Source organism: Ornithorhynchus anatinus, chromosome X1, assembly GCF_004115215.2.
Source record: "Ornithorhynchus anatinus isolate Pmale09 chromosome X1, mOrnAna1.pri.v4, whole genome shotgun sequence".
Lineage (NCBI taxonomy): Eukaryota > Metazoa > Chordata > Mammalia > Monotremata > Ornithorhynchidae > Ornithorhynchus > Ornithorhynchus anatinus.
Window position 1 is genome coordinate 107,792,380 of NC_041749.1, and position 12,261 is coordinate 107,804,640.

A 12,261-nucleotide genomic window follows, 5' to 3' on the forward strand; every position below is an offset into this window, starting at 1 on the left:
TGCCTAAACCCTTAGTTCAGTCCAGTGGATCTCCTTGGACGGAAGGAACTGTCCCTTTCGGGGGAGGGGCCCACCTCACTGCCCGAGGCCGCTTGAAAACCGGCTCACCCTGACCGCGGTAAGGCCAGTACGTTGGGCTTCACAGCAGCGTGGCTTAGTGGAAAGAGCCCCCGCTTGGGAGTCAAAGGACGTGGGTTCTGATCCCGGCTCCCCCACTTGTCTGCTGTGTGACTTGGGGCAATTTCTCTGTACCTGTTCCCTCATCTGGAAAATGGGGATTAAGACTGTGAGCCCTACGTGGGACAACCCGATTACCTTTTATCTACCCCAGCGCTTAGAACACTGTGCTCGACACATAGTAAGTGCTTAACAAATACCAATAATTATTATTAGTATTTGTAGGCATGGCCACTTGGGGTTTAACACGTGTCTTCAGCCAATCAATCAGCCAGTCGGTCGGTGATCTTTGTTGAGCCTTTACTGTATGGAGAATGCTGTACTAAGTGCCCGGGAGAGTATAGTTCAGTTGGTAGGCCCGACCCCTGCCCCCAAGGAACTTACAGTTACAGACATTGAAAGAAATTACAGGAAGGAGAAGCGACCCACAGAGTATAAAGGTAACATATACACAAGTGCTGTGGGGGTGGGGTGAGTACCTAATTGCTTAGGGGACACTGGACTCTTCACCCTATCTTTGCAAATCGAGGGGAAAGACTCCCCGGGAGGGATGAGCAAAAACCCTTTCAGCCAAGGTTCTGTCGGAAAGCGGCACTAAGAGAAACGAGGGTATCTGAGCGAGCAAAGTCAGGGTCTCTTGACTTTTGGGATGCCTGCATTGACACATTTTATTTCTGGGCTGACCTGACCCTGCATTGTGTTCGGTTCCTTATCGGGCAAAAAAACTGGCTCCTGCAGACTGGCAGGATAAGCAGGAAGTCGTAAAGCTGCGTGCCCAGGATTGGCACCGCTCTGAGAGATCCATTTTCTCTGGCACCTGGCGCCCTCCCCCTCCCACACTCTCATCAGCATGAACAATGAATGCTTCATGGTGCGGCTGCCTCTGTAAGAAGAGCTCACATGTTCTCCCCGGGTCTGCGCTTGTATGGACCCTGTCGCCGTGCACTCGACATCTGTTGGCTGTGCTATCTGTACCACTGCGTGTGCTGGAGAAAGCTCTTCAGGCGCTATCTTTGAAAGAGGGAGATCCAGCTGGCTCCCTGGAGCAGCTTTTGACCTGGCGTGAACTGGAGTCTCTGTGAGGGGGAGGGAGGGAGGAAAGGGAGGAAGGGAGGGAGGCAATTCTGGCTGAAGAGGGAAATTAAGAAGAAGACGAATACCCCCTTCAATTGCTAGGGCCGTGGTTTTATTTTCTCAAAGCATTTTCTCATCATCCATCTCATTCTGTCTGCTCACTACATCCCAAAGAGAGAACCAGAGGCGGGGATCGTGATCCCCGTTTTACAGGTGAGGAAGCTGCAGCTCAGAGAGGTAACGAGATGTCCCTGAGGTCCCGCAGCGGGCAGAGCTGGATCGAGAACACAGGTCTCGGGACTCCCAGAACCATGGTCTTTCCACTAGGTGACACCGCCTCAGGGGGTGTCCAGTAGGACCAGATGACCACCCCCTCCTCTCCACGCCCCCCCACTCCCCCAGCCCCTCTCTTTTCCCCACAATCTGGCCCTCCCTTCCACGGGCCCTCTGGGATTCACTCCTGGAGAAGGCCAGATAGCATTAAATAGAGCCAGAGAAGATAGGTTAGTTTTCTTATGGTATTTATTGAGGGCTTACCATCTGTCAAACACCGTTCTAAGCATTGGGGTAGATACAAGTGAATTGCGTTGGAGACAGTCTCCGTTCTGCATGGGGCTAACAGTCTGAGTAGGCTTTGGTCTGCTTTCCCTAATTAGAGACCTAACTTCTAGGCCTCCTGTCCCCCACAAGAGGAGAAAGCCCAGGCAGAAGAGTGGATTCATCGATGGCCTTCTCTCATGCTCCTTTCCGATTGCCCTTTGCAAACAGCCGGATCAGGGTTCAGTGCCACATGTGGGTGGGGAGGCTGGAGGCGGGGGGGAGGGGTGGACACAAGGTGAAGAGGTTTGCTGCTCGTGCTGTGCTTGGGTTCAGTGTGTCTCCGTGCTGGGTGTGGACATCATCTGAGAGCCTGCAAGTGAATAACACCACCCAAAAGAGAAAACAGGGTTTTCCCTTCAAAACTTGAGGCATTTAAAAAAAAAAAAAGTTCAAGCCAAAATACACACACACACACACAAACTACACACACACTCTCCTCCTCCCCCCCCCCCACAACACACCCTGAATTTCAGGAGTGGAATTTCTCATGAATCTTGAAGTTCAGTAGGAATTGTATGGCTGTGCCAAGTTAAACAAGTTACGGGTGCCATTCTGTTGACGCCCTTTTTAATGTCTATATTTAGACCATCTGAGTCATTTTTAAGCAGGACCAATGCCTGTTTTCCTTAAGCTAAGGGTTTTCGTACCTCCTTTGAAGCTAACTGCCTGGCAAATCAGTAGCCAATAGTGTTCCCACACTTTAGAATAGTGCAGCAGGCTTGCAAGTTGTCCACACATGGGCCCATCTCATGCAAAGAGCGAGGCATTTTCTAGGCGGAAGCCAAAATCTGAGTTGAAAAGCACTCCCCATGCCCTCACAGTGTTCTCCCCGGGCGGGGCGGCCCCTCTGTCCGACCCCCTTTCGAATTTGCACCCGGCCATCGGAGATGCCGCGAAGTTTCCCCAGGGGAATGGTCCCACCGCCTCGCTCATCCCTCAACAGTTGGTTCTCATCCTCCCTCCAAAATGCCCAGGATTCTCTGCCCTGTGACCTCATCCCAGTTTTGCTCCGGGCCACGGGTGAGTCACTGTTAGGTGATGTAAGGCAGCCCCACTGGGCCCCGGGCCACCTCTTGCCACTGGCATGCCAAGCAGGTCCCTGAAGGGAATGGGCAGGGATGGGTATTGATGAGCCACATATTCCCCTGGGTGATGTGAGCAGAAACTGGGGCAGAGGTGAACACTGTTTACCTGCCTTATGGAATGCCAGACCTCCAGCCCAGCTCGGCGGTCAGGATCTGGGGGGGAGTCGTGACAGGGACTGTATCCCACCCGATTGGTTTGTATCCACCCCAGCGCTTAGTGCAGTAGCTGGCACATAATAAGCGCTTAACAAATACCGCCATTGGCTTAGTGGAAAGAGCACGGCTTGGGAGTCAGCGGCCGTGGGTTCTAATGCTGGCTCCGTCACGTGTCAGCTCTGTGACTTTGGACAAGTCACTTAACTTCTCTGTGTCTCAGTTACCTCATCTGCCAAATGGGGATTAAGACTGTGAGCCCCACCTGGGACAACCTGATAACCTTGTATCTCCCCCAGGGCTTAGAACAGTGCTTGACACAGAGTAAATGCTTAAGAAGTACCATCATTATTATTATCTTCTAGACTGTAAGCCGGTGTGGGCAGGGATTGTCTCTCTTTATTGCTGAATTGTACTTTCCAAGTTCTTAGTCCAGCGCTCTGCACACAGTAAGCGCTCAATCAGTAAACAGGATTGAATGAATGAGCCCATTTCCGACCCAGATTCAAGTCGGGCGGGAAGAGCGGGGCCGTAGAAGAGCAGGCGGACGTGGGTGGAGGTGGCGGTGGGGGGGACGACACCAAAACAGGCCCCACCCTCGCTGACTAGGTGACTGGGAAATCATGCCTGTGCACTTCCATCTCCTCATCCCTGAAATGCGTCCCCCTCAACCCGCTTGCTTCCCTGCCAGACTGGTGGAAGTGGCAATTGGATCAAGAATCGACCTAGCAACCTAGTTCTAGTGAAAGGCCTGAAAGAGGTGGTAGAGTACCTTACACACATTAGGTGCTAAATAAATACCACTGATTGATTGGTAAAGTACTGGAGAGTTGTAGTATTAGAAATAGTCTTTGTTAAGCACTTACTGTGTGCAGGGCACTGTACTAAGCACTTGGGAGAGTACAAAATAACAGAGTTGGTAGATACATTCCCTGCCCGCAATGAACTTACAGTCTACGGCTCACTAGGCACTAGGAAAGAATGCGCACCTGGAAATTAGACCCAATCTCTGTTCCTCAGGGGTCTCGAGCGTAAGAGGAAGAGTGAGTGAGTGTGTGTATGTGGTGAACGTATTTGTTTTTCTCATCATCCAGCAAGGTGGAATTTTAGGGGGCTGCTGGTTAAAAGAGGGTCTGAAAACACCGCAAGGCCTTGGGAGGTTATGTTCCATTTTGGTCACTTATTGGGAAGTACCCTTCCTTAGCAACCCCAATTTTTTGGTCCGAAATCTCCCTCTTCCCCGCAGGAATCCCCACCCCTCCCTTCCTTAAGGAGAGCCCGCTCTTGGGGAATCCAAAGATGGTCAGGCCGTGGGAAATGAAAGTCAGGGCATCTTGTTTGGGCTCCGGTAGCTGCAGCTGGGTTTTCAGGCTCCTGTCATGCCTATGGGCAATGTTTCGTGAAAAGCTGCTGCTGCTTCGCTCCAGCTTCACTTGCCCTCACACATCCTTTTCGTTTTGAAAGCCTGACAGCCCATCCCAGCTGAGGAACTAGGGGAAGCGACTCCATCGTACGCGTTGCTGGGCTAGGGGTGTGCAGGAAGGGGCAGATGCAGATCCATAAACAGGGCCCCTTACTGCCACAGCTGTGCAAGGGACGGGAGCCAGTGTCGGCCAATCCCGACAGCGAGGGACCCACGGACCCCAGGACTGAGAGGAAAAAAAGCAGGCTGAGAACCGATGACGATCACCAGCCCGATGCCCCGTTTTCTCCTGCAGGACCTCCCCGAAAGAGGTTTCCAGGTGGACCAGAGTATCTTCCTGGGCGGCCACGGTGCAAGATGGGTTAGGATTTGTAACCAATGATGACTGCGCTTACTCCTGACCCCCCACCCCCATTAGATTGTACGACTTAGGGCAGGGGTCCAATGCCAACTCTGATCCTTGAATGTTCAGTGTCCGACTTGTAATGGCAACCAGGTGTCACTTGCATTTTGTGAAGGAGAGGAGTGTGCTTTTTCCCTTTTATATCCAAGGGTACTAATAATAGTAGTGATCCTTGTGGTATTCGTTCAGTGCTTACTGTGTGCCGGGCATCATTTTGAGTGCTGGAGTAGATACAAGTTCATCAGGTCGGATACGGTCCCTGTCCCACATGGGGCTTGTTGTGGTCAGGGAACGTGTCGGCCAACTCTGTTGTATTGGACTCTCCCGAGCGCTTAGTACAGTGCTCTGCAAGTGCTCAATAAATACCACAAATTGATTGATTGATTGATGGGGCTCAGTCTAACTGGGAGAGAGGACAGATTTTGAATCCCCCTTTTACAGATGAGGAAACTGAGGCCCAGAGATGTTAAGGGACTGCCCAAGGTCACACACGACAGTTGGGATTAAAACCCAGGTCCTCTGACTCCCAGGCCCGGGTTCTTGCCACTAAGCCATGCTGCTTCTCGTCTTCTAAACCAAACTGAACCTGGACCTTTCTCCTAGTGAGAGGGGTCTCTGCCTCACAGAATAAAGCTCATCAAACAGCAGCAGCAGCAGCAGCAACATTTGCTTAAGCATCTATTGAATGCAAAATCCATTACTGGGCATCTGTGGAGTCTGGAGCTCCATGCTACAGGGCGCTGTCCTGGACAACTACTACATGCAGAGCACTGCCTTGGGAAATAAAACAAGTAAATGACAGTCTCTGCTTTCTAGGAGTTTGTAATCTAGTAGAAGAAACAAGTGCTTAGGACTGGGCCTGGCACATAGTAAGCGCTTAACAAATACCATTAAAAAAGTGGACACAAACAGCCAAGCAAAACTCCAATAGGTAAAAGAGTTGACCTGGGTAATAAAAACAAAAGGAAGCAGTGAAATATATAATGAGCAAACAGATTCACACCTGAGTGTTGAAATGGCTGAGGGGATGACACTCCCCCGGACAGTGGGGCTTGAAAGGCCTCCTGGAGAAGGAGGTTTTTAGCAGATTTTGTAGGAGGGAAGGAATATGGTTTGCCTGATTTGACAGGCGAGGGGGGTGTGTGTGAGCAATGCAACCCAAAACCCCAAACCTCTAGAGTGTGAATTCCTTGTGGGCAGGGAACGTGTCTGCCAATTCTGTTATATTGTACTTTCCCAAGCGCTTAGTACGATGCTCTGCACTCGATATATACCATCGATCGATCGATTGATTCAAGTAGCACAAGCCAATTTAGAGGCTCAGCTCCATGGCCCTGCCGGGAAGGATTCGGCATCGGCCCACAAGCCATTAACCTGTGGAGCTGACAGTTTGGCCGTGGGGTGACTTTCAATCGGTGGTATTTATTGAGCATCTACTGTGGGCAGAACATGGTAGTAAGCGCCTGGGAGAGTGTGCTACGGGTTGTCCCTGAAATCCTGGCCTGGCCAAAAGTGACAGTATCCACCCGACTCTCGGTCATCCCCGTGAACTCCAAGCACTTCCCAACTGAAGAGGCTGCAGAGCTGGGTGGACACAGCAGTGTGGCCTAGTGGATAGAGCTTGGGCCTGGGAGTCAGAAGGACCTGGGTTCTAATCCCGACTCCATCACTTGCCTGTTGTGTGACCTTGGACAAATCACTTTGCTTCTCTGTGCCTCGGTTACCTCATCTGTGAAATGGGGAATAAGACTCTGAGGGACAGGGACCGTGTCCAACCTGATAAACTCGTATCTACCCCAGCGCTCAGCACAGTGCCTGACATATAGTAAGTGCTTAACAAATACCATAAAAAAAGAACAGCCATCACAGCACCTTCTCCCCTCTCCTTCTGGATCCAGACCTTATTGTGTCGCTTTCATTTCAGCTTTCTCAGCAGCATAGGCCCGGAGCCGATGGCCAGCAATGTCTACAACTAACAACATAGCGCAGGCCCGGAAGCTGGTGGAGCAGCTCCGCGTTGAGGCCGGGATCGAACGGATCAAGGTGAGGGAACGGGGCCGGAGGGGTTTCGGGGGGGAAGGGGAGTGTGGAGAGCCACCTCCAGGGAATGGGTGGGGAGCAAGGGAGGGGCGAGGGGGGGTGATCCCAGGTCAGGCACTAACATGCTCACTTCCCCGGCCCCCAAAAAAGGCCCTCTCCCAGCCCCACAGGGAGGCAGCCGAGGGCTCCTGGGGACACCATCTTGTGTGATTCGGTTGCCCTCGGAAGGTCCCGGGCTGTGCCAGTGACTTGGGCGTACATAAGCAGTGACACCAAGGCACTTGGAGGAGCAGGGGGACGGTGGCCCTCCTGGGCACCTGTCCCCGTGGTGAACGATAAGCCACTGAACACCTCTAGACTGTGAATTCGTCATGGGCAGGGGTTGTCTCGCTTTAATGCTATATTGTGCTTTCCCAAGCGCTTAGTACAGTGCTCTGCATACAGTAAGCACTCAATAAATATGATTGAATGAATGAATGAACACCTCTCCTCCTCCCTCTCTGCAAAAAAATGGCCTAACTTTCCTTCTGGAGACCCACTATGGGCCATTCATCCACAGATCTGTCCAGACCCTCTCGAACCGCTGGTATTCTCTGTTCTGGGGCCTGCTCTGCCCGAGAGATAAAGATCAACCCCCTCTTCCCCTCCCTTGGGCACATATTGATGCAAAGCGCCAAGCTTGGAGGCGCAGAACTTTTGCTCCCTTGAAGAAGTCACCGTTGTCTTTTTCCCCCTCTCCCTGCTGGCTTGCCCTCGCCCCGAGCATCAAACCCAGCGTTAGCTCCGGGGAAAGCGGACAGAGTGACCTGGCAGACTCCTAGGTCCGTCTGCCCCGGTTTTATGGGCCAGGATGGCCCCATGCCAGCAGCGGGAGAGGAGAAGGAAGTCCCTGGCAGAGAGGGAAGCTGGAGTCTGCAGTCTTGCACCCAGAAGGGAGGAGAGGGATGCACGATGATGAAAAATATCACTTCCGATCAGTCCTCGGAGCAGACAGGATCTCTGGATCCCCACTGGAAGCCCCAGCCGCAGCCAACCGAAGGCCAAGTCCTCGGCCCAGTTCCGGGGGCGTTCCTTCTGTCGCTGGAGGATGGAAGGGCTTCCTGGCTGCAGTGGGTTTCCTTCTGTGAACTGCTGGCGGCCAGAGAGTTTATTCATCCCGGCCTTTTGATGTGCTGAAGGACAGCTGTCTTTGTGGTGTGTGTGTGTTTTTTTTGGTCATACCCTTCCACCCCCCTTGCAAATCCAGTCTTGAGGTTTGGGGGCCCCTGAAAACAGCCATCAGACTCCAGACTCACCAGCATTGCGCCATCCAAGTGGCTGGCTTGGTGGAGGCCAAACAAATTACAGGTCTCCCCAGATCAGACATGGCTGAGTCTTTAAGTAGAGTGCTAAGCATATATTAACTTTCGGCTCCCAAACTCAGCAGGCACCGAGGGGGAGCAGAGGTGTGTCCCTGGCGTTTATAGAATGAGCTTACTGTAAAAGAGGGGGGAGGAGAGGGCGGAGCCGGTGGAGAAAGAACAAAAACACAGTCGCCACAACACTATTCCAACCCTATTTCCAGGGTCTGGAGACTATTTTTACAGTCTGGGCCGGTTTATTTTAAAGTCAGCCCCACAGAAACCAAACTTTGTCCCAGCAATCAATTAGATAGTCTCGGGAGATGCCAGGTTAGAAACAGGCCCTTGGGTCCATTTTGCCTCCAGGAGGGAGGGAGGTAGAAAGAGAAGCCTTGATTCTTAAGGTCCCGTATCACCCAGGTGAATTTTCTCCTTCCCAATCCCGGTTTCCCAAGGGCAAAGAAGAGCCAGAGTCCCCGGCACTAGCTCGTTGCGGGCAGGGAATGTCACTGTTTATTATTGGATCGTATTTTCCCAAGCGCTTAGTACAGTGCTCTGCACACCGTTAAGTGCCCGATAAATACGATTGAATTGAATGAATGAATGAGAGTGAGTGTAAATCCAGAGGTTCCCCCTCCTGCCTTTAAGGGACGAGATGGAGGGAGTGCAGGCCAGTCCGCGTGCTATTCTCTCCCCTCCAGCCCTCCCGGGGCTAGCCGTATGCTGGTCCTGCTGGCCACCTGTGGCAATGGGTTTTCCAAAGGCCCACCGGTCAGACGTCGGCCTTTCCGAATGCTGATTAACTCTGCCTTTCCTAGAGGATTCCTCCTCTCCCGCCAAAGCAGCCGAGCCTGGTCTCCGCTTCTGCCCCATCCACACCCGGTCTCCCTGTCTTCCGACACCCCAAACCAGGAGAGGGAGCTCGGGAAAGGGTCATCTGGCCAGACTTCGGAGGGGAGAGCTTTCTGCCGATGAGATGGGAGTCCAGGATGGTCCCAGTCAGAGCTGGCAGCCAGATTCTGAGACAGGACAAGGTTTGGGATCCAAATGCCCCGCCTCCGGGGGCTCGCAAAGAAATGCAGCAGTCTCGGTTTCCTTTTCCGTTTTCTTTCTGCCTGGTTTTCTGGGGGATGTGGGATTGAGAAGGGGGCGGGAGGGTAGGGGGCTTCTCAGATGGTACGCACTACAGGCAGGTGTCTCCGTTCTCTTGACAAGCTGGGGAGAAGTCAGACAGCCGGGTGTTTTTTTTATTATCATTTTTTTTAAACTGCTTCCCCTCAGGGCACAGCCCTGTACTAGCTGCTTGAGGTAGAAATTAGAGAAGAGACACAGTCCCGACCCTCCGCCGCCGGGAGATCACAGACGAATGGGCTGGAAAGGGAGGAGAAGGCTGTGGTCGGTGGCAGGGAGGGGGTGGCCCCGCCGGGCTGGGGGGGCCGCCAAATGGGAAAGCCTTGGCTTCTCAGTTATGGAAACCAAGCGACCAGGCCGACCCACGCAACGGAGTCCGGCAGACCATGTGGTATCCGTGTGGGCCCGGCCCCCAGGCCGGCTCACCCCCGAGGAGCTAGACGGAGGACGCCACCTGCTCCTCTGGGATGTTCTCGCCACCCCCAGCCACGGCGGCGCCAGGGCTGATTCTCAAGCACCCCGCTCCTTCTCCACCTTCCCCCTTAAAAGAAAGCCCTTGGCTAGATCTCCACTAGGAGCTGGGCCTGGCCCAGATTTTGCCACCCTTCTCGGGGGCAACCCCAGCCCTGGGAATGGGGGCGTGGGGAGAGGTCTGGCTTCCCCACCGGAGGAAGAGATCTTGGACTCCACCCCGGGCGGACAGGAGCCCCCACCTCCGGCCTCACCTTGAAGATGATTTTTTAAACCTGATCAAAGGAACGTGCTTTTGGCTTGAGTTCCCCTCTTTCCCGTTGCAATCTCCGGGTGAAAAATGGTCTGCAGGCGAGGTGAAGCCCTACCCAAGGACACCTCTCGGGAGAGAGCTTTTTGCACACTTGGGCTCTGCTTTGTACATTTGACTTGTGGGGTTCTAAATTTCACCTCCACCCATCCCCCCACCTCCTGCAATCCCCTCAAATCGACTCCTTCTATAAGGAATAAATCAGTGTTCATGGTCATCCCCCAGTCCCCAAAAGACGCTCGGAGCACTTTGGCCCTTTGGGAGCTGACACAGGGGATCGTGACCATAGCTGAGCTGGGGGGAAGGAGGTTCTGGCTCCCCCCTTCTTTATTTAAGTCATTGGCAGCCCCTGCAGCCTGGACAGCCATAACTTTGTGTACCTGTCTCTCCATTTCTCCTTCCATGTGTCCCGTCCCCCTCTCTCACCCTATCCAGGTCTCCAAAGCTTCCTCCGAGCTCATGAATTACTGTGAGCAGCACGCCAGGAGTGATCCCTTGCTGGTTGGAGTTCCTGCCTCGGAGAACCCCTTTAAGGACAAAAAGCCGTGTATCATCCTATAGCTCTGCTCGCCTGTGCTCGCCCGGGGCCCTCTCACTCTCCCTCTGTCCCTCCGTCCCTCTGGGTTGCAGGGATACCATTCGGTAGTAATTCCAAACCACTTTTCAAATTCCCCAAAAGTTTCATGGTGGGGGGGAGGGAGGGGGGAGAGTAAGCCTACCCTTGTAGAGGATTTGACCCCAGATGTTAAATTAAAGTGGAATATATCCGAGCCTAGCCACACACCCCCACACCCCTGTACAGGGAAGCCAGGACAGGGGTGACTGGGGGTTGGGGCAGATTGGAGGGGTTTCAGTCTCAAGGGTGGGGAGGGGAGGGGGGAGGGGGGAGGAGGAGGGAGCGATCGGTACTGATTCGACATCCTGTTCCTGGGCCAGAGTGGGTCCACCGGGGAGAGGGAACATTGTCACGCGAGCCCGGAGAGGCGTGGGAGGGAGGATTCGGATTCCATTTCGATTGGCTGATTGATCCAAGACCGTCAAACTGGTGGGTTGGGATTTCTCGGGCGGATCTATGATTGGGGTGGGGGTGGGAGGGCATTGATTTTTTTTTTTAAAAGAAACGTGATCTTTCATTTTTTAAAAACAAAAAATGGATATGACACATCTACTAAATTCAGAATTGGGTGTGGATTTAGGGAAAAACGATTTTGACAGCTGTATTGTAACATCTAATGATCCGATGAAGCTTTTTGCAGGGGGTGGGGGTGGGGGGGTGGGGGAAGGGGGGGCAAAAGATGCAGCTGCGTATAAACCAGCACCCAGCCAAACAATATTGGTAACCAAATGGGTGTGAAGTGGGCGGGGATGGGGCTGTCGGTATTCCTAACAGTAGCCCAGCCATCCCCGGTGGCCGATTTGCGTCCCGGGATTCGGCCGTTTGGATTACCCAGTGTGTGCGCGCGTGCGCGCGGGTGCGTGGGTGCTTGTGTGTGTTTGTGTGTGTGTGTGTGTATGTGTGTGTGTGTATGTGTGGCTTTGTTTTTTTGAGCACGAGGAGCTGATGTGGGTTTTTTAAGCCCTTTGATCCTATTTTGGTCTATCCTTTTCTTGGCACGTTGTTTCCCCAGCGAAACTACTGGTTGCGGGATTTCCCTTCGGTTTCCAGTGGCTAGTGAAGCCGTCTTTCCTCTTTCTTCTCTTTAACTGTTTATAAACGGGTTGCAGAGTCTTTTATGTCAACTCTCCCCTTCAGACCATCCAGAAATCACGTGCTCCAAACACTAAAACCAAGCGCCCCACCCCAGGGGGACGGTCGGCCGCTCGAAGCCCAGGAGTCTGGTTTTTATGCTTAGAGTTCAGCGTGCCTTTCCCTCATCCTGACCCCCTCAGGAATGTGCGATGCCCCCAGAATCTCTCTCGGTTGGTTTTCGCTCTGCGGGGAGGTGTTTCCTTCTTTTTAGGGTTCCCCATTTCACCGGACAGTGCAGTCTGGGGTTGAATTTGCTAGAGTGGCAGGGCGGAGACGGGGGCATGACTCCGGCCACCTATTAGCC

General features: G+C 53.2%; 1 protein-coding gene across 7 annotated transcripts in view; it reads left to right on the forward strand.

The window, feature by feature from the left end:
- Positions 1 to 10,977, forward strand: part of GNG7 (G protein subunit gamma 7) — a 199,032-nt gene extending 188,055 nt beyond the window's left edge. For all 7 annotated transcript variants that reach the window (XM_029050971.2, XM_029050970.2, XM_029050975.2 and 4 more), the window contains 2 exons: positions 6,840 to 6,958; positions 10,643 to 10,977. In XM_029050971.2, coding sequence (XP_028906804.1) covers positions 6,878 to 6,958; positions 10,643 to 10,768 — 207 coding nt within the window. In that variant the 5' untranslated portion in view covers positions 6,840 to 6,877 and the 3' untranslated portion in view covers positions 10,769 to 10,977. The remainder of the gene's footprint in view (positions 1 to 6,839; positions 6,959 to 10,642) is intronic.
- The last annotated feature ends 1,284 nt before the right edge of the window (positions 10,978 to 12,261 follow it).